The sequence below is a fragment of the Rutilus rutilus genome, assembly GCF_951802725.1.
Source record: "Rutilus rutilus genome assembly, chromosome: 25".
Lineage (NCBI taxonomy): Eukaryota > Metazoa > Chordata > Actinopteri > Cypriniformes > Leuciscidae > Rutilus > Rutilus rutilus.
Window position 1 is genome coordinate 10888348 of NC_140229.1, and position 19820 is coordinate 10908167.

The 19820-nt window shown below is 37.8% G+C and overlaps 2 protein-coding genes across 2 annotated transcripts in view; one reads left to right on the forward strand and one right to left on the reverse strand.

Moving 5' to 3' along the window:
- On the reverse strand, positions 1 to 8368 carry zbtb21 (zinc finger and BTB domain containing 21). The gene is made up of 2 exons (XM_084400612.1): positions 8252 to 8368; positions 1 to 5644 (listed from the first exon to the last, which is right to left on the reverse strand). Exon 2 carries the CDS (start codon positions 5637 to 5639, stop codon positions 2562 to 2564), a length of 3078 nt encoding a protein of 1025 aa, XP_084256738.1. The 5' UTR covers positions 5640 to 5644; positions 8252 to 8368; the 3' UTR covers positions 1 to 2561.
- Positions 5826 to 19820, forward strand: part of umodl1 (uromodulin-like 1) — a 24982-nt gene continuing 10987 nt past the window's right edge. The window contains exons 1-13 of the mRNA XM_084400015.1: positions 5826 to 7799; positions 10385 to 10651; positions 13204 to 13446; positions 13611 to 13796; positions 13890 to 13993; positions 14151 to 14334; positions 15813 to 15953; positions 16227 to 16298; positions 16418 to 16543; positions 17119 to 17382; positions 17579 to 17691; positions 18684 to 18897; positions 19041 to 19178. Of these exons, the coding sequence (XP_084256141.1) occupies positions 10576 to 10651; positions 13204 to 13446; positions 13611 to 13796; positions 13890 to 13993; positions 14151 to 14334; positions 15813 to 15953; positions 16227 to 16298; positions 16418 to 16543; positions 17119 to 17382; positions 17579 to 17691; positions 18684 to 18897; positions 19041 to 19178 (1861 nt within the window). The 5' untranslated portion in view covers positions 5826 to 7799; positions 10385 to 10575. The remainder of the gene's footprint in view (positions 7800 to 10384; positions 10652 to 13203; positions 13447 to 13610; positions 13797 to 13889; positions 13994 to 14150; positions 14335 to 15812; positions 15954 to 16226; positions 16299 to 16417; positions 16544 to 17118; positions 17383 to 17578; positions 17692 to 18683; positions 18898 to 19040; positions 19179 to 19820) is intronic.

Genomic DNA, 19820 nt, shown 5'->3' on the forward strand with positions numbered 1-19820 from the left:
TCACAAGTAGGTGTTTTTTTCCATGAATTCACTTCAGTTCAGATGGTCTTTTAAAGCCTGTTCATATTTTTTATTTTTTAAGGAAAAAACAACAACATATTGCTGCAAATTTGATGAAAAACGTCTTTACCATTAATTCTTCCCACATTTAAATATTATTTTGTATATTATCAATTACAAGACTTTCTGTAAAATTTTAAACTGACACAATGTCCATAATTACGGTAGATGAAATAAACACAAGTTACACAGTATTGATATTTATTTTATAAAGCAAGCACAGAAAACAGTAGAAAATGCTTTAACACAAAAACTGATACAGTTTTTAAAGCCACATTAGAACAATTCAAGTGCTTACAAATATTAGTTATTGCAGTGATACCACAGGAATACCAAAAAAGAGAATGGCTCGGTTTCACAAACAGGGCTTAGATTAAGCCAGGATTAGGTCCCATTTCAATCAGGGCATTTAAGTAGCAAAACACTTGAGACAAAACAATTGCACTGACATATTTTAAGATATGTCAGTGCATGTTGCTTCAGTTTAAACAGCTAGCTTAAGCCTTGTCTGTGAAACCGGGGGATAATGTTCATGTACAAACAAAGACCATAAAAATGTGTTTGAGGATTAAACGTTCTGTTCTGTCATCACTATTCATTTAATGTCATACAATCTTTCAATGAACCACATTAAGAAATTGATCAATTACTGAGTGAAATGCTCGTTTTATCATCGGCCTGCTAATAATATGGTTTAACTTTTAACCCTAAACAAAAAGCTGATGTTAAGTGTCAAGTAATACTGGGGACAAAAGTAAATGCAAACTAAATCAGGTAGCCTATTTCTATCCTGAGAACTAGCCGACTTATTCATTAATCAATACCTTTTTTTGGGGGATAAGATCAAAAGGAATGTATTACTGTTTTATCCATCAAAATATAGAGTAAATGACAGTAGCTGAGGGAAAATGCAGAGAGCAAGCAACATATTTAGATTTTGTGCTTAAAGGCCACAAGCTTGCTAAGCCAAACATCCCCTAATGTAAGGGAAGAAGACTTCCTAATATTTAAAATACTTGCTAAATATAAGATTACGGCTTTTGTGCTTTAATATTTTAGAATAAAGATCTTCTCTGGGTCATACTGTCACAGAAAAGGGGCCACTGAACATTAGGAATGTCCAACCATTCAACATCATTGCATCAAGACTTCATTAATCACTGAGTACTGAGTTCTGGTAAGTTGAGCTTACACTATGGCAGAGCTCACAATGTACTGATACAGTACTGATACAGTGTGAATATCTACTTAAACTTCATCTCTACACATTTATGAGAAGTAATTCCCACATATACTGCATGTCCTGTACAACAAAAGTATTAGAAGATCCACATTGCAGGCACACACTAAACATCTTAAAGAACGTCACTCCAAACCTGCTAATTGTACACATAAAGCCTTCTATTTGTTCAATACAATCACTGAATATTATGCACAACCTCTAAACAAAAATACCATGAAAGCCTACAGAACTGGCAAAACACATGAACAAAAATACTCTTAAAATGAAAAATACAACTTAAGTAGCAATGTTGAAATTAAATTATAAACATGTTTTCCTCACCTCATACATACATTTTAGTCTGCTTAAGATTTGCTTTTTATATGGTGCTTAAATTATCAAAGCAACAATTCAATATTAAAAGCATAGTTCACACAAAAATGAAAAATTTGACAATTTACTCCAAACCTGTATGAGTTTCTTTCTTCTGTGGAACACAAAAGAATATATTTTAAAAATGTTGGTAACCAGACAGTTGACGTAGCCACTGACTTCCTACTATAGAAGTCAATGGCTACTGTCAACTGTTTGAATACCAGCATATCATTTTTGGGTGAACTATCCCTTTAATAGCTCTAACAACAGTGGCAGGGCTGAATTGTGTATGTAACAGAAAAAATCTAAATGGGGCAAAAATAAACTTAAAGCCATCGTTTTAGGATAGAAAAGGGGGAATACATTTTTTGTTTTGGATGTGACGGATCTTTTCTAACTAAAGAGCCATGTCTACACCAGCCTGTGCTTTTAATAGAGAACAATGTTTATTTGGAATTGCTTGAAAGTGCTAAATAACAGCATAAAGGCCACTAAAACAAGAGAGGTGTACATCTTCTGTGTAATAACCCAACAAAAGTCATCACACATTTGTTTGCAATAATTCAAAGAAAGTAATTTAGAAGAGTTCTTAAGGTGAAAGAAGTCCGTCTCATTTAACAGTCTTTTTTGATCACTGAACAATAAACCTCAAATAAAACATAATACAGGGAACTGCTTTAGAAAAAAAATTTGTTTTAAGAAACTCTTGGCATGCAACCCAAGATGCATTCTGAATACTGTTTATAGAAATAAGATATATTAAGTATGATTAAATGCTGTTAATAAATCCCTGGGTTTTGGCTGCAAGTGTGTCCCAAAGTAAATCATGTTTAAAAGAGAAACTGTCCAAGCTTGTTGATTCCAATGGTTAAGGGCTACAAATGTGCAACTGCGTTTATCACTCTTACGTATGGCTCTGCTCGTGACTCCACAGACTGAAAGCCGTCTTGAATGTCCGGTGACAGAATTTGCACATGTACTGCCGTTTAAAGGTGAGTGCAGAGAGGGTTGGTGCATGGTAAAAAAGCGTGTCGGATTCCTGCGGGGTGATAGTTTTGTCTGTGCTGTTGGACTTGGCATTTGAATGTTCCCCAGGCTCATCGTCACTAGTCTTGTCCTGCTCTGGCTTCTTGAGTTTGGTCGACGGTGACATGGAGCCTCTGGGTTCCTCCTCTGAGGTGTCCACCCCAGAACAGGTCGCTGTGAGTGGAGGTTTTTGAGAAGTTGGAGGCTCTGGGATGGAAATCGTAAGAGGTGGAGAAGGAGATGGAGAAGACGGAAGCCTGTCAATCTCTCTCATCCCTGGCTCTTCAGGTGTGGACATATGGGATTGGTAGTGGCTCCAGAGACGGAAGTTGGTCCTGAACGCTTTATGACATATGTGGCAGATGAAGGGTTTGATATGGCAAAGCAGTTCCTGATGTCGTTCCAGGTCTTTGTGGGTGCTGAAAAGCTTTCCACACTTTTCACAAGGCCAAACGCCCGGTTCCTCGGATCCGGTGCTCACGTTATCCTTGGCTGATACTGCTTCTTCTTGAGGTTCCTCTTTGACCTGCAGCTCCCCTTGACCGTGAGCGCTCAAGTCCTCTGGGACATAAGACGATGAGTCTTCAGAATCATAGATGGGTGGAACAGATGAGTCGCTGTACACTGCTTCCTCTCTGGGGTCACGCATCAACTCCTGAGAAGAGGGAGGAACTCCGAACACATTGGATGATTCGTCGTGATTGCTCTCCTGGAGGCCGAGAGTCAACTGCTCCTTTACACTCATCATGTTGTGATTGTGAACTTCCACCTGATGACGCCAAATGCTGAAAGAGGACTTAAACGTGCGCATACATTCAAGGCAGGTCAGCTTTTTGTACTTGCAGTGAGCTTCATGGTCTTTCTTGACGACTGTGTTGGAGAATCGAAGTCCACAGTATGGGCAGACTGTAGCATACCTGCAAGCTCTCTCATGGTCTTCTAATTCAGGCAAAGAGGGCAGCTTCTCATTGCAGAGCCGGCAAGAAAATACGTCCTTATCTTGGCTTTCTTTAAGATGTGCCAACTGCTGCTGCTTGTATTGAAGGTCTCTCTCAGCATCCGTGTCAAGGTTAGCCGGCTCAGCGGAGTGTCCCTTCATGTGGAGCTTTAAGTGTGACTGGAAAAAAAACATTTTGCCACAGTAGGGGCATCCGTATGACCTTGATCGCCTGCTTTTCCTGCCAAAGGGTTGTGACTGCAGGCCTTGCTTGGTTCTCCTGAGCTTCATAATCAAGGCCTTCTTTATCTCCCGCTCTCGGACTATATCGATTAGCTTTCTCTGAAACTTCTCATCCAGGACCGAATAGGAACTGGAGGAGGGTGCAGGATTTTGCACCACACCATGCTGGGTTTGGCAGTGAGTCCAGACCTTGAAGTTTGTGTGAAAGCGCTTATGGCAGATGTCGCAAGCATACGGCTTCTCTGGGTTGTGGTACATGTTTACGTGGCGATACAGACCCGCATTGGACCTGAAAACCTTCAGGCAGTTCCAGCACTTAAACATTTTGTTTGGCCGAAGTTCTCCAGGTTCCTCGTTACTAGTGTCCATGTTGGAATTGTAAGGTACCTCATCAAACGTGCTTTCCTGATGCAACAGATGATGCTCATTAACAGGCCTGGATCTCTTAAAGGGCATATAACTACCATCCAACTTACTCTTCCTCTTCATCGAGGGAGTAAAATACCCCCTGGGACCTTCATCATAGTTTGCCTGAAAGTCTTTGAAATTTACCGGCAGGTTGTCTCCAACAGTAATGCGAACAATTTCAGAAGGGTCGGCAAGGGGACTGCTGGGCTCTGCTTTGATTCTGAGTTGAGTTGTTTGAGTGCCGTCCATCTCATACGCATTTCGTTGTCTCGACCTGAGAAGAAGTGGCATATCTTTTGACACCTGGTCCTCATTTTCAGGGGATGGTGACCTAGCTGTTGTGGCCATTAACTTGACCACAGACTGTTCTCGACTTTGTGAGTCCTTTAGCTCCAGAGCTGGAGAAAAAACGGGAACTGGACTATCCATAGACAATGATCTGCGTAGCAGACTTTTAATAAGTGGCCCACTTCGGTCAACAGTTTGGTTGCGTGGGCCATGTTGCTCACCCACTGGTCTGGAATCATGCGATGCATCCATTCTGCCATTGAAGGTGGTGTCAGTTTGATCTGATTGTAGGCTAGCATGCTGTACAGACTCACTGAATGACACTGAGGATGTTAGTTGCGGCCTCGTAGATGGCGATCGGTATTCAGTTCGATGTCTCAGTATGGATGTTGGAGAGGAGATGATAGATCTGCAGTCACCCTCAACTGTGTTTTTGTTTAAATTTCTGCTGTTGGAGGTACTGTTTGATTCTTTTTCATTTGGTCTGATGTGTCCTGAGGATTGGCTCTGATCACTGAAATTGTGTGTGAGCGAGGGTTGCTCTGTGACCTGTTTAAACGGTTTTCCCTGAAGACTCAAACTTTTCCTTGGAAACATTTCCATGTTAGGCTGCTCACCCTGACTTTGATGTACAATAACACTTCTCTTTTGAAAAGCACCATCCTCCTCCTCAGAGAGCAACATTTGTTTTCTCGACACACAGTATGACGCCTGAGGTCTTATAGACATGATGTTGGTTAGAAATGGAATGCCGAGGCTATAGCCCAGCTCCTGTATTGCTGCCAGACTGCATTTCTCCACAAACAGAGATGATGAGTAGATGTAGTTTAGCACAATCTCAAAAGCATCAGGCTCACAGAAGTCAAGTTGAACAATGGAGCGGTTCTCCGAGTCCCTTCTGGAAAACAGAGACTGGAAATACTCACTGCAGGCTGCAAGGATGCTTTTATGGGCCTGGTACTGTTGATCACCCACTAACAACACAACATCACAGAGCTGACCCATCAACCGCTGCTCATTGAGGGCACCCAGCAGTGAAATACCATGGGCAGGGTTACAGTAGTGCCCCAGGCTCTCCATTTTGGCTTTGAAGGAGAATAAAAGAAAAGACAAATTTAGTGACATTGCAAATTCGTTACAACAGTGACTTAAAATAAGTTACATCAAAATAATCTTGGTAATACTTTCATTCATTAACATTACTTAATGCACAAGGTATCATAAACTACAAATGAACAGCGATTTTTTTTGTCATTTATTTATGTTCATGTTCATTTATAAATACACTGTTTGTCCATTGTTCATTAATGTTCACGCTGGTAAAGACTTTACAATAAGGTCTCATTAATATTCTTAATATTTAGCCTTCCAATATTGTCTTGAATAATTAAGCACCTTGGAGTTGAGGTTGAGAACCACTGCATTACAGTATACACTCCTGGGCAAAAAAAAAAGAAAAGAAAACAAAGGGCCAAGCCCAAAATGGTGAAACATTAAGCTTTTAATTGTCTTAACCACAAATTATTGTTCAGGAAATTAGCTAAATTCAAGTGCACTACTATTTTAATGCACTACTTAAAAAAGCCACTGCGGTCTCAGAAAATGAAGTTTTTGGCAGAATATGGGAAGTTTGATTCAGAGACTGTGGTTCAGCAGTTGTGTGGAGTGATGAATCACAATGAAACACAAGTTGCATGGTGATGCTCCAGAGTGGTGCCTTCAAAAATCTGCTGAGAAATATAATAATAAATGCATCTCTACCACAGTGAAGCATGGAGGAAGAGCTGTCATTGTGTGCAGAGCCTTTTTAGCTGCTGGGATTGTTGAGCTACTTCACTGTGAAAAGTAATTTAATGCTTTGGAATACAGGAGAATATTGCAGAATGGCTTGCTTCCCAGAAATTAAAAGTTGTTATCTAAAGAGGAACGATCAGATGTTATTTCTCAACAAGAGTGCTCCTGCACAAAGACAACCAAGAAGTGGCTTGAGAACAAGTCCATCGGGCTCATGTTTTGGCCTGATCGGAGTCCAGATTTGAACCCTATAGTGAATATATAGACTGATCTCACATTAAACTCAAACAAACTGGGAGAAGTTTTTCAACTACTCATGAACTGTTTAAAGCTATTAACATTGACTCTTCTTCCTGTAAAAAGCTGTCTGCAAGTTGGGGAAGGCTATTCCATGCTAAGTTACTTTATCTACAGTGTTTCTGCAATTCTTGCTAATTTCCTGACCAGTGATTTGTGATTAAAATGGTTAAGACAATTAAAATACCACTAATATTTTAGTTTAGCCCATTAGTAGTGGCCAAAAATGATGCCAGGAGGGGATATTTATTTTTAATGTCCCTACACATTTGCAAAAAAAAAAACAAAAAAACAAACAACAACAACAACAACAACAACAAAAGAGGAAAATATTTTTTATAAAAAAAATATATAAATATATATAAATATATATATATATATATATGAGGGAAGAACATTTGGCAAAACAAATAAAAAATGCAAACTAGCCTACAGCTACAGGTTCTAGTTTATTTTAATATGCTAAAAAAAGAATGCATAGAGAAAAAAAAAAAAAAACATACATTGACTACTACAACATAATCAGTTATTAATATTTCATTGGTTCTTCTCTTGTTTTTTCATGTGCTCATAATTTCTTTGTTTGACAGCCGGGCCAAAAATTATGTCTGCATAATTTGGTGTGTTTCATTGCATTGTCACAAATAAAACAATTGACTCCAAGCACAACTATGCAATGTGTTTACAAAATCTATAACAAATTTTAGTAATATTTGAATAAAGGGGGAAGTTGTCAAATTTCCTAGGCCGGACACCACTTTTGGCCATTGTAAAAAATAAATAAAAATAAAAATAATAATAATAAATAAATAAAAATTGGAGCAACATATACACTGTGCAACATTTTGCCTGATTGGAAATAAAAGACTGTTATTGCGTAAAAGAAAAAATTATGTCTGCAAACACAAACAGCGAGAAAAAAGCATAATGATCTAATTTGCATGAGATAAACAAGAACTTTTAATTGAAAATGTTTAATCTGTTAAATTACATGTTATCATAAAAGATAACAAGCAAATAAAAGTCAGAAAATGCAGTAACCGGGCCTGCCCAGTGTCTACGCATGCGCACAAGGACCGCTGATTACATCATGTCTAACGTTACAGTTGGTTTTACGCTGCCTAGACTATTCGCTCATGAAAACGCGGCGTGAGTATTTTTACATTAAATTATTTCGCTAGATAATCCTCCCTCTTAATCGCGAGTTCCATTTAAAATAAATCATTTGTAGATTAGCCGTGGCCAAACTGTGACCATAATTACCCAACACGTCACAGAATACATACAGGCAACTGGTTGCGTTTCTTTACTCTACTATTCACAAGATAGGAAATGAAACGATTATAACACGCGTCTGCGCGCGCGAAACACACACACACACACACACACACACACACACACACACACACACACCCTCTTCGGAGACCGACTGCGCAGACGTCGCATCCTGCACAACAGGCTGGAGCAGCCGCTTATGTCAGGAAAGAGAGAGAGCGAGACAATCTCCTCAGCGTTACGTCAGGAAAGACAAATTTTACCAAAACAACATCCAACTACTTCAGTTAGACGGTGAAATAAAGTTGTTCAGCATTTCAACTCACCCTAGTTTGGTGGCTTTGAATGCCGCGGAGCTCCGACACTGGACTTTGTTTCAGAGTTGCGTTGAGCATGAAGCAGTCGTGATTCCATCCATCTTGTATTTGACGTCATCCCACTCTAGGGATGAGGTCATCGCTAAGAACGCTCGTCACGTGTGCTGCTCTCTGATTGGCTGCTGCATAAGCTGTGGCCTGTGGGCGTTCATGGAGGAAATGAGCGGAGGATGACGGACTGATAAACAGTTGAGTTGAGTTCGCATCCTATGGTTCGCATGCATACGCTTATTAAAGAAACAGGAAGCATTTTGTCATTAAGGTATACATATAGAAATCAGCACTTCCAAAGAAACGTGTTGTCATTCCCCTGGAAGTGATTTGAAACAACGTGTATTTGTTACTTAATTCACTGTTTAATAATAGGTTTGCGAAAACATGAAAGTGTTTGTATTAAAAATTAAAAATTATTTTTGCACAATGTGTTGTGTGCATTTTATTTAAAAGTGAGAGCTTTAATTGTATTGAATTGGAAAATAATTTCCATCTGATTAATAGAAATTACCAAAAAATAGTATTAAAATATAATATTAATCATATTAAGTTATCAAAATAACAGTTACAGCACGAAGAATTATGTTTTACCATTTTAATTTGCAGCATCTAACTAAACAAACTGCATTGCTCTTAAAGACTTTTTTATTATACTTAAAGTTGCTTATAGACATGATGTAATTTTGTACTACAATATTCTGTATATGTTGCATGCTTATCAGAGTGAATAACAAATTGCACATTATTCTAGAAGATCTGGGTTCTTTTCCCTGTGCAACTAATTAAAATGACATGAATAATAAAGTCTGTCAAAGAATCACGGACGTTGTACTCATTATATCTTCCTTGGGGAGAGTTAAATTGTGTTTGCCCACAAGCAAGTTAACTCATAATATGAAAGTGAAACTGCATGAGGAAAGGTCAACACCATCACACATAGTGATTTTTGATGTTTGTGTAGGAAGATGACATGCTCTATTTCCAGGGTTCCCATCGTTACGGAAAACCTGAAACTATCAAAGATATTTAGAATTGTGATGCAGGGTTAGGGTTAGAGTTAGCAAAAATGGCTGCCCACTGCTCCAGGTCTGTGTGTCCACGGTTTGCATTGTGTGTGTTCACTTCTCACTGCTCCTCATGTGTGTGCACTTGAATGGGTTAAATGCAGAGGACACATTTAGAGTATGGGTTACCATACTTGGCCTCCATGTGCCACTTTCACTGAAATCAGGATTTGAAATCAGTGTGTAGTTTGGACACCATATAATTTCTGACTCAACACAGCAGGAACAGCTCACTGTTTAAAAGAAACTGCAATACAGAAACACCACATATTTTGTACTGTAATTTTATATATATTTAAGCTCAATTTATTTTCCTCAGTCTATTATTTGACAAATAACGTGTTGAATTATGATCCTCTCAGTAGTTTCTCAAGCACACGGTACATTGCGCTCTCTTGCTCTCTGCATGAGAACACATTAGTCACTCAGTGAGCGCATAACACTAACATTCTTTAATTAGGCAATTTTTCACACCACATTTATTAGCTGCTAGATTTATCCAAATGCCAGGCTGGCTGCTGATAATCTGGTGTCCGTATGTGTGCGTCTGTGTATTTATGACTTGTAGTATGTTCTCATAGGCTAAGTATTATGTGCACTGCTAATTCTAACTAAGCTGGTTCAGTCACAGCACAATTTTCACCAGGAAGAAAATATCATGAAGCAAAAAACCTTTTGCAGTTCAACAAGCGTGAGCTTAGAGGTTTGCAAAAGTGTGTAAAATCACCATGGTGACACTTTGAAAAACACGAAGAGCATCATTAGGGAATTTTCTCACCATTAACTCAAATAAAGCCTATTGCCATGACTAAAATGTCTGATAAGACCAAAATCAAACCACATTTAGTCATTCTTTTTTATAATAAGCAGAATTTTACGCTTTCAAAACCCTTTCAAAATTTTAACTCCCACTACCAGCCCACCATGGCTTAAAGGTAAATTGTCAATATCACATATTACACCATACAGTAGGTAAAAGTGAAATGCTTTTAAAAATGCCATTGATTTTCCACTGTTGTTACAGGAGTCACCTGTGCAGAGCAATTAGAACAGACTCAAGGGAACTAATGGGCGTCTGTGGAGAGCAGTGGGAGAGGGGCAAGAAGAAGGGTTTGCTTCCAACAGTGTACGTGGCGCTCATAGAGTAACCTGTTCTGTTCACAATGACTGGTTTTTAAAAACGAGAAGCAAGAATTTGACAAATCAAGATTCAAAATGCATTGGGTCGTTGCTACCTGGTTAATCACATCTCTCCTTGGCCTTGGAATGGGGCATAATACTTTATTTGAAGGTAGGAAAAATCTGCTTATGTTATCCAAATATGTTTCATTTCAGTATCAAAACTGTGTCAGATGTTTTCCTAAAATTTCCAATAGAAATAGGGTAACACTTTAAAATACGGATCCTTCGTTAATGAATAACTACACAGGAACAAATGAGTAACACAATATTAACAATCTAGTAACTACAGTTAACTAACAAGTAACTCTGATTAACGAATTAGTAAGTAATAGCACACAGATTTAAGTGGTAGTTCACTATTAACTAATCAATAACTACTATTTTTTAATACTTCACAGAGAACTACTGAATTTTTTTACAGATTTAAGTGTTAGTTCACTAATAACTAATCAATAACTACTATTTTTCAATACTTCCCAGAGAAATAATGAAAAAAATTCACAATTCATGCAAAACTAATTAATAACTAATGCAGGACAAATTACTAGCACTAGATTAACATTACTGCTAGATACTGTACACTAATTATCAATATGTAATAGCTTAGCAGACTTATGATTTGGGAAAGCTGTCAATAATTAGCCTATGCACTGCTGTCTTTTAGAGAACTATTCATAAACTAAATAATTTTTAAGAATTGTTTTTATAAATGCACTTGTCTGGAACACTTACCCTGTGGCTGATTTTCCGGCATTCCTCTGGACTGGCTTTGAATAACTAGACTCATCATGGTGAGTACTGGAACATACTGAGTCATCAGCCATCCAAATACCAGTTATTTTATTATAGCTTGAGTCATTTGAGACACTTGAGTCATTACTAGTTAGTTAACATGATCTTCACTTTAGAATACGGATCCAAATAGGGGTATGTAGTAACACTTGAGTCATTACTAGTTAGTTAACATGATCTTCACTTTAGAATACGGATCCAAATAGGGGTATATAGTAACACTTGAGTCATTACTAGTTAGTTAACATGATCTTCACTTTAGAATACGGATCCAAATAATTAGTAGTTCCTATAGAGGTATGTAGTAACACTTGAGTCATTACTAGTTAGTTAACATGATCTTCACTTTAGAATACGGATCCAAATAATTTGTAAGTCCTATAAAAGTATGCATTAACACTTGAGTCATTACTAGTTATCATGATTCCATGCTGTAGTTACTAATGAAGAGCCAACCCGAAAGGGTAGAATCATCTAATCATTCACAGGATATATATACACACACATATATATATATATATATATATATATATATATATATATATATATACATATGAACAAAGAGACATACATAAAAACAATTTTGAGAGGTAGGTTAAATAATAAAATAACTGGTATTTGGATGGCTGATGACTCAGTATGTTCCAGTACTCACCATGATGAGTCTAGTTATTCAAAGCCAGTCCAGAGGAATGCCGGAAAATCGGCCACAGGGTAAGTGTTCCAGACAAGTGCATTTATAAAAACAATTCTTAAAAATTATTTAGTTTATGAATAGTTCTCTAAAAGACAGCAGTGCATAGGCTAATTATTGACAGCTTTCCCAAATCATAAGTCTGCTAAGCTATTACATATTGATAATTATAGTGTACAGTATCTAGCAGTAATGTTAATCTAGTGCTAGTAATTTTTCCTGCATTAGTTATTAAGTTTTGCATGAATTGTGAATTTTTTTCATTATTTCTCTGGGAAGTATTAAAAAATTGTAGTTATTGATTAGTTATTAGTGAACTACCACTTAAATCTGTAAAAAATTCAGTAGTTCTCTGGGAAGTATTAAGAAATAGTAGTTATTGATTAGTTAATAGTGAACTACCACTTAAATCTGTGTGCTATTACTTACTAATTCGTTAATCAGAGTTACTTGTTAGTTAACTGTAGTTACTAGATTGTTAACATTGTGTTACTCATTTGTTCCTGTGTAGTTATTCATTAACGAAGGATCCGTATTTTAAAGTGTTACCAGAAATAGAAATGAGACATACAGGGAAAGTATCTAAAATGAATGTGGATACAAGTAAAAGTTTTGATGAGAAAGTTCATAGTGAAATCTCTGACATTTGATTTCATACTTTGGTATCTTTGGTAGCAATAGTTTCACCTCTGAACTTCTTAAGGAGATTTCTTTCTCCAAAAAAGATAATAATAATAAAAAAATCAGTGAAGAATCAGCTGGAAAATTCTCCATTTATATAAACTCTCCATTTCCACTACATTTAATCTCATTGATTTTTCTTTTATGGTGGGATGTTGTCTATAAATGTGAATCTCTTTTAAATGTTATATCTTTTTATATATGTAGCAAACAAGTATTACTACAATTGTGAAATATTATTACAATTTCAAATAAATTCAGTTCTTTTTAACTTTTTTTATTCATCAAAGAATCCTGAAAAAATGTATTATGGTTTCCACAAAACTATCCAAAAGCACAACACAATGTTTTCAACATTATTAATAAAAATAAAATGTTTGTTGAGCAGCACATCAGCATATTAGAGTGATTTTCCGAAGGATCACGTGACAATGACGACTGGCTATAAGATTGTAGTCTATTCCAGACAATTTAGAATTTCTTTCATTTTTCAGGATATGACCGGACTCTGTCAGGTTATCATCTGTGTAACGTGACTGAGCATGTTTCGGTGACCAATGTGATCTCCTATCCAACCTCGTACACCCAGAGGAGACCGTGTGGTGGGTGGCTGCCATGGGCAATGTGTGACGTCGTGGTTTATAAGACAGAATACGAAACACGGGTATATAACATGTCCAAACAGGTCATGAAATGCTGTCATGGCTACGAACAAGTTGGGAGTTACTGTGCCTTGTGTGAGTATTTTCAAAAAAATTCATTTGAAATAGATTGTAAAATTGCAAAACAGGAAAGAGAAGCAATGCTGCGGATTGTCTTAATCAGCATTTAAAGTGACATTATTGTAGCCTTTTTTTTTTACCGTAAAAGTATTTTTTTATTGATATTGTCATTATCTCAGCCTTGAACAGAAGTGCAGAATTCACATCTAAGCCAGGACTGTGTCCCTCAACAAGTGTGACAAGGTCTCTGTGGAATAATTCAAACTCCATGTGCAAGTGGGACATAGATTGTCCTCAGTGGCAAAAATGCTGTCAGACAGAAAACATCTCCAACATCTATCAGTGCTCAGACCCAGTACCACCAGGTATACACAATCCCATACACTGCATTCCAGAATTCTTATAGGCACATTGTTAAATAACATTCAATAAGTTTAAAATATCCATTTGTCCTCAAGCCAACAGAACCTGCTTCAATGTGACAATAACAGTTAAGACAAGCTTTCAGCTAATAACTATGGACAAAGGACTCTTCAACCACACCAGACTACTGCACTCCGTGGTTTGTAATCATCGGTCTATCATTCAATTACATTATGTAGTTGAGCTCCCTACCTAGGCAGCGTACTTGGAGCAAACACTACATTTTGAAATAGCCATAGGCTTTGTCTAGTGGCTATGTTGATCTGCAGAGATGTAACTGCTGGTTCATTCCGTAGGTAACCGGCGCTCTGGGAACTGCTGAAATTTCTGTGCATCATGTCCGGTCATGGTCAGCAGGGAGCTTCACAACCTCTTCATCACTGCTGGTTTGTTCTACTAATGTCTTATTTCAAGAAGATATCTCTACAAGACTGGATCGGTTGGGAAACATTGAGGAGGTGACTAGTGTGGTGGTCCAAGGTATGACAAGTAGGCAGCGCGATTGGCATTTCATATGATTAATTTAGTCAAGAATGACAAAATGTGCTTTTAATGTGAATAGTAACATATTTCAATGTTTGATATTTTTGAATACATTTGTATTGTGTTGAGTCGCCACTTGATGTCTAATGTACAATCCAATAAACATAGCCATTATGTCTTTATGGCTGTTCATAACTTTTTTAAGTCAGTTACATACCTAGATTGGCCTAATTTGACACCCAAAGTAAGATTGATTACCTCTAACTAACTGCTAGTTGGTCATACTAGTTCTTAAAGTCCCCCTGTAGTCAATCATTTGTTCCCTTAAAACCAGGGTGGTAATCCAGCATCCGGAAAGCGTACCATCCCCGGGGGCCGCCATTGGCTAACAAGCCATCACCTGCTGTTAGCATTCCACTGACTCCCATTCATTTTGGCTTTGACAGCGAATAACTTTACATCTGAGGCGTTTAAAGACTCAATTTATCCATTGTTTATTTCTAAAGAAACACGACAATGTATAAAAGGCTCCATTACCTTGTATCTTACGTTATGGCCCCGTAGAAGCAGTTTTTGTAAAAGTAGGCTAACGATTGCGTCATAACCACGCGACTCTCTGGAAATGACCGTATAGACAGGAGGAGAAGCTCGCAGTCAATCGGGGGGACGTAGAGGCATAAAGTCTGATAAAGTCAAGGGAGAAGCCCATAGAGAGTCATAAAGTTGCTCCTGCTCCTAGCTCATGGACAGCTCCTACTCACGCTCTCCGTCTCTGCAAGATTCGAAAGGGAATGATTCAGATTTCTCTTGGCACAGCTACTAGAAGATTACAACTGTCAGACAGGTTGCTCACGCCACATCTACGTCATCAAACTCAGTTTGAGTCTGCGCAGTACGCTCAGCCATCAGGAAGTGAGTGCTTCTAATTTGCTTCACTTTTCTCCGTTGAAGTCTATGGGGTCACTGTGTCCATTTCTTTTAATGTCTATGCTTAAAACTCACCTTTGATCACCAAAATGACATATTAATAGTTTTTCCTTGAAAAAAGTTGTCATGCCTTAAAATAGCTTGAATGTAAAACACTACACCCTTGCCTCTTTTAGTCTACGTGTTCTATGAATATGCAAATTAGCCCCGCCCCCACTCACACCAGCTCAGAGATCCACTCTTTGGCGATCACGCGTTGACATGATTGGTTACAAGGTAGTTTGTGACGTCAGAAACACCAGCGATTTCAAACAGCAATTGAAACTGTCTTTGGTTCACTGCAGTTTTAAGGAGAAAATCCTCAGCAATGGTGTTGACTTATTTTCACCACAGGGGGACTTTAAGACACAGTCTTAACATAATGGCTGTAGGTTTTGGGAACCACTGATCTATATTAACTTTTATGTAATAATTACAGCTTGTCCATTATCTTGATGAATCCACATCTTACAAACACACTCATGGATACATTATCATTTCCTACACAGATGTGGATGAATGTGCAGTTCCGGAATTGAACAGTTGTTCTCCACAGGCACACTGCATGAATTCACAAGGATCTTACTCATGTGCCTGTCATCATGGGTATCATGACCTCAATCCTTTACAGCCAGGAACAAATTGCATGGGTAAGAAAGGACAATCATTCAATCAACCACATGAAGCTACCCGACGAAGACTAAAAGGGTTGAAACGTTTTTATTTGTCTAATGTTAAAATAGAGTTTGAGAGCTCTAGCCGTTTCCTTCTTTTGCTTTTCTGAAGGCCTTCTTGGATGTTTTTGGTCACACACCTGTTTTTTAAAGGTGCACACACCATTTTGTTTTGTTTATGAAGCCCCATAATTCTTAAAGGACCAAAAATCCAGTTAAGTGTTTTTTTGTTTTGATTTGTTTCTAAAGCAGCCCCCAGTGTCACTATGCAACCTTTCATGAACAGCACTACTCCATCCTCGATTACTCACCCCCCGCCAGGTACACTTGGAATAAGTTCTGCTTATCTCCAACTCTGTCAAAAATGATCAGTTATGATGCACATTTTCATCAGGAATCACTTTGAATCTAGTTTGTGCTGCTTTCCCTTCTTTTTTAAGGTAATAAAACAATCACTAATGGAGAACAAATGAGTCCCATCCCCTCTGGACCAATCTGGACATCCACTGCTGATCCCTCTTCACGTTCAAACAATCCTTCCATCAGCCAACCACCTTCTACATGCGGTGTGTAATGCAAAAATGCCAAGTTCACATACAGGCAGAGGACATTTTGTTAATAAATTTTAAGTTGCACAGTATACGTGATTCTTGGATCAAGTAAATGATGCTGAAAAAACAGACCGACAGAAAACAAATGGCTTTGTGGTTTAGTCCCATTTGCCCTGTTTCCAGCATACACTGGGGTGTGAATAATTAACATGGTTGCATTGTTTTATTTGCAGGTTTTATATTCATTTGTGTTGTTGATTATATCATCATGAGATGATACATAATAATTAACAATTTAAAACCATGTAAGTAAAGAAAGACTTTTGTGCAGGTTTAATAAGAGAATCTAAGGAATCTCCTTAAAGAGGTCGTCTCTAAATCTGTCTAGATCTAAATTGGTATAATGTTTATCAAATTTTAAGTCATGGTAAATCTGTGTTTAGAATTGGTCTGAATCAGTTATTAATGGAAGCTTTTGTTAAAACGAATGTCTTTGAACCCCCCTCATTTTCATACACTGCGTGTGTAGCCTGTTTTGACTTGTATAGCCATATATCTATCCAACTACTAACTTCTTTTTCTTTGTTAAGACTACATACCTGAGATCACCAGTCTGTTCTCTTATGACGTAAATGCATCAACCTTTCATGTGGCATGGACCACCAACAACCAAACTGGGGTCACTTTCCACCTGGTTCTGCTACAAGGGACCACTGTGCTGGAAAACATATCGCATGTGGGGAACTTTAACTGGATGTTCAATAGCCTGAATCCTGCGGTTCTTTATACTGTACGTGTCACTCCATTTGTCTGTGGTAACCAGGGAAACTCCAAGGAGATCAAAGTGAGAACAGGCAAGTATAGCATTGGGTTAATTAGTATTAAGCGCTTAATGTGTAATTTATGTATCATTTTAGACTTTCTTTATTACAAATTCAGACTATAATAATACTACGGATTATAGATTCCTGAAGTTTATGCTGTATATTACGGTATCAGCATGATAAAATGTGCTCACATTGAGGTAACTAAATACTGTGTTTTCTTTAGATGGACAGTCACTTCTAGCTACGGCCCGTTTTACAAACATGAACTATACCAAGGCCTTGAGTGACCCAAACAGTGATGCATATAAGGAGTTATGTAGAAGTGTCATAGATGAGGTTTGATGGATTCCATATTTATCTAAACACATGATTAAAAATGTATCAACATAATACTTTAAGCTTGACATAAAATACACTCCTCAATCATCATTCCATGAATACCATCATTTGGTGGCTCTGAATTGTCAAAACACCTCTAAAAAATTATTTTTTATGACGGACGAAAGTTTCGGAGGCAGTGTGTAAACGTGATTGACACAACGTGAGGTCGTATTTATTTTTTAACGTGCAAAAATTTGGTGTGCAAGGACCGTCCTTAGGTCTACAAATAATCGTGATTATGATTACTGCTGCCTCTTTTTGTGAAAAGTGTTGATTCACCTTTGCCTCAAAGGTTTCTATTTACAATTTTTTTCAGCAATGAGCACTGTAACCAATCACAGACTAGCACATAAAATCAATGTCCAGAGGCACAGAAGAAATATGCTAATTTTTGCTCTAATTATATCGAAAAATGTGTAGACACAATGTAAATACGAGATTCATTGTGGAGTATACTGTAGTCAACTTCATTGATTCACAGCGGGTGGAGCTTGATGTCCAGTTCCCCCTCGCTGGACTTAATGGAACGGTTGGTCTAACCACACCCTAACCCTACCATAACCCTATAGCTAAACATAACTCCACCCATTAGGTCCACAGAGGTGGAGCTAGACTACGTCAAGCCCCACCCATTATGTCCAGAAAGGCTGCACTGAATGCCATTTGGCTCTGCAGTGAGCACCACTTGGACCTAAATGTGACTTTGAAATCATTGAGACTTGGTGGTGGGCTCAGTCAGCAAACTTAGCAACACCTTAGCAACTACATAGCAACACCCTGGCAACCACCCCGCAACACCCTAGTGTTTTGCATGGGCAAGCACTCACATTTTCATCAGATAATGCAAAAATCTTTTTGACAAAAATCTTTTGTTTTAAGCTATATGATTCATAATAACCACGATCATTTTCAAAAATGTGTTGATACTCTTTCAAATGTGTCTGCAGATTCTTTTGTACTTGCCTCCAGAGACCCGTGAACTAGTCAACTCTAGGCAGGTCATCATCCAGATCACATCCCTCTCAGCTGGCAGTGTAATCGTGAACTTTTCCATCATTTTTCAACCCAGCAGCAACCTGACCATGTCTAGCATGTCCAGAGATTTTATTGCGTCTCTACAGAAAAGCTCTAACTACACAGTAGACAGTATATACACAGAAGGTATGGGTTATTCTTTCATGTGTTAAAGAATTAAAGAAGTTATTACTAAACATTAAATGAAGTTTGATGTTGGAACTGTTTCCACACTTGTTAATGATGTGACATGTTGACTTGAGATGTGATTGGTCTCTTGTTATTTATAGATTTAAATGAGTGTGTGGCAGCTGTGGCGGACTGCTCTCCATGGGCTTCCTGTGAAAACACGAATGGCTCATACACCTGTGCCTGTTGGTCTGGATACACAGATTTTAGCCCCAGTAGACTAGGACGCAGCTGTGCAGGTACATGCTGTATAATGCTACTGTTGAGAGATTTCATTAGAATGTCACACACCTTTAATTGAGACAAACAGAAGTCAATCATACACAGATATTTGTAACTAAAAATTACAGTATGGATGTGGTATACTGCAGCAATAGAGTGCCACAGTGATGACGTATTTTTGTAGGCCAACTCAGAATTTAGCATCACCCAGGTTGATCCCTTGACAAAAACCCAATAAGATTTTCCCATTGGCTTTTGAATTATTGCAAAAAACAAGCTGCTTGACCAACAAAGGTTTATCATTAAAGTTCATCATGATAATCTTTAGAAATGAAAACAACTTTTATGAATTTTAAAGCATAATTACATTACAATTTATAGAGTTAAAAAAAAACTAAATGTAGGCTTTAAACAAACTATACCACAGTCACATGACTTCAACGTCACCAGCCTTAAGCTTTCAAAAACTCTTTGTCTTTACTTAAAAAAAACATTTTCTCTGAAATTGAGTTAGAATAGTTACAAAAGTGCAATTATAAATTGTAGTAGTGAGTAGACGAGTTTACCTGTTCGATGTGATGACGTTTAGTGTCCTTTGTAGTCCCATTAAGCCACTTATTAGCAATTGCCTTTTCAAGACAAGTAACATCTTTCACTGA

What these genes read in the sequence shown, in the direction of transcription:
- zbtb21 (XM_084400612.1), bottom strand. Translation starts at nt 5,639, where the DNA reads ATGGAGAGCCTGGGGCACTACTGTAACCCTGCCCATGGTATTTCACTG.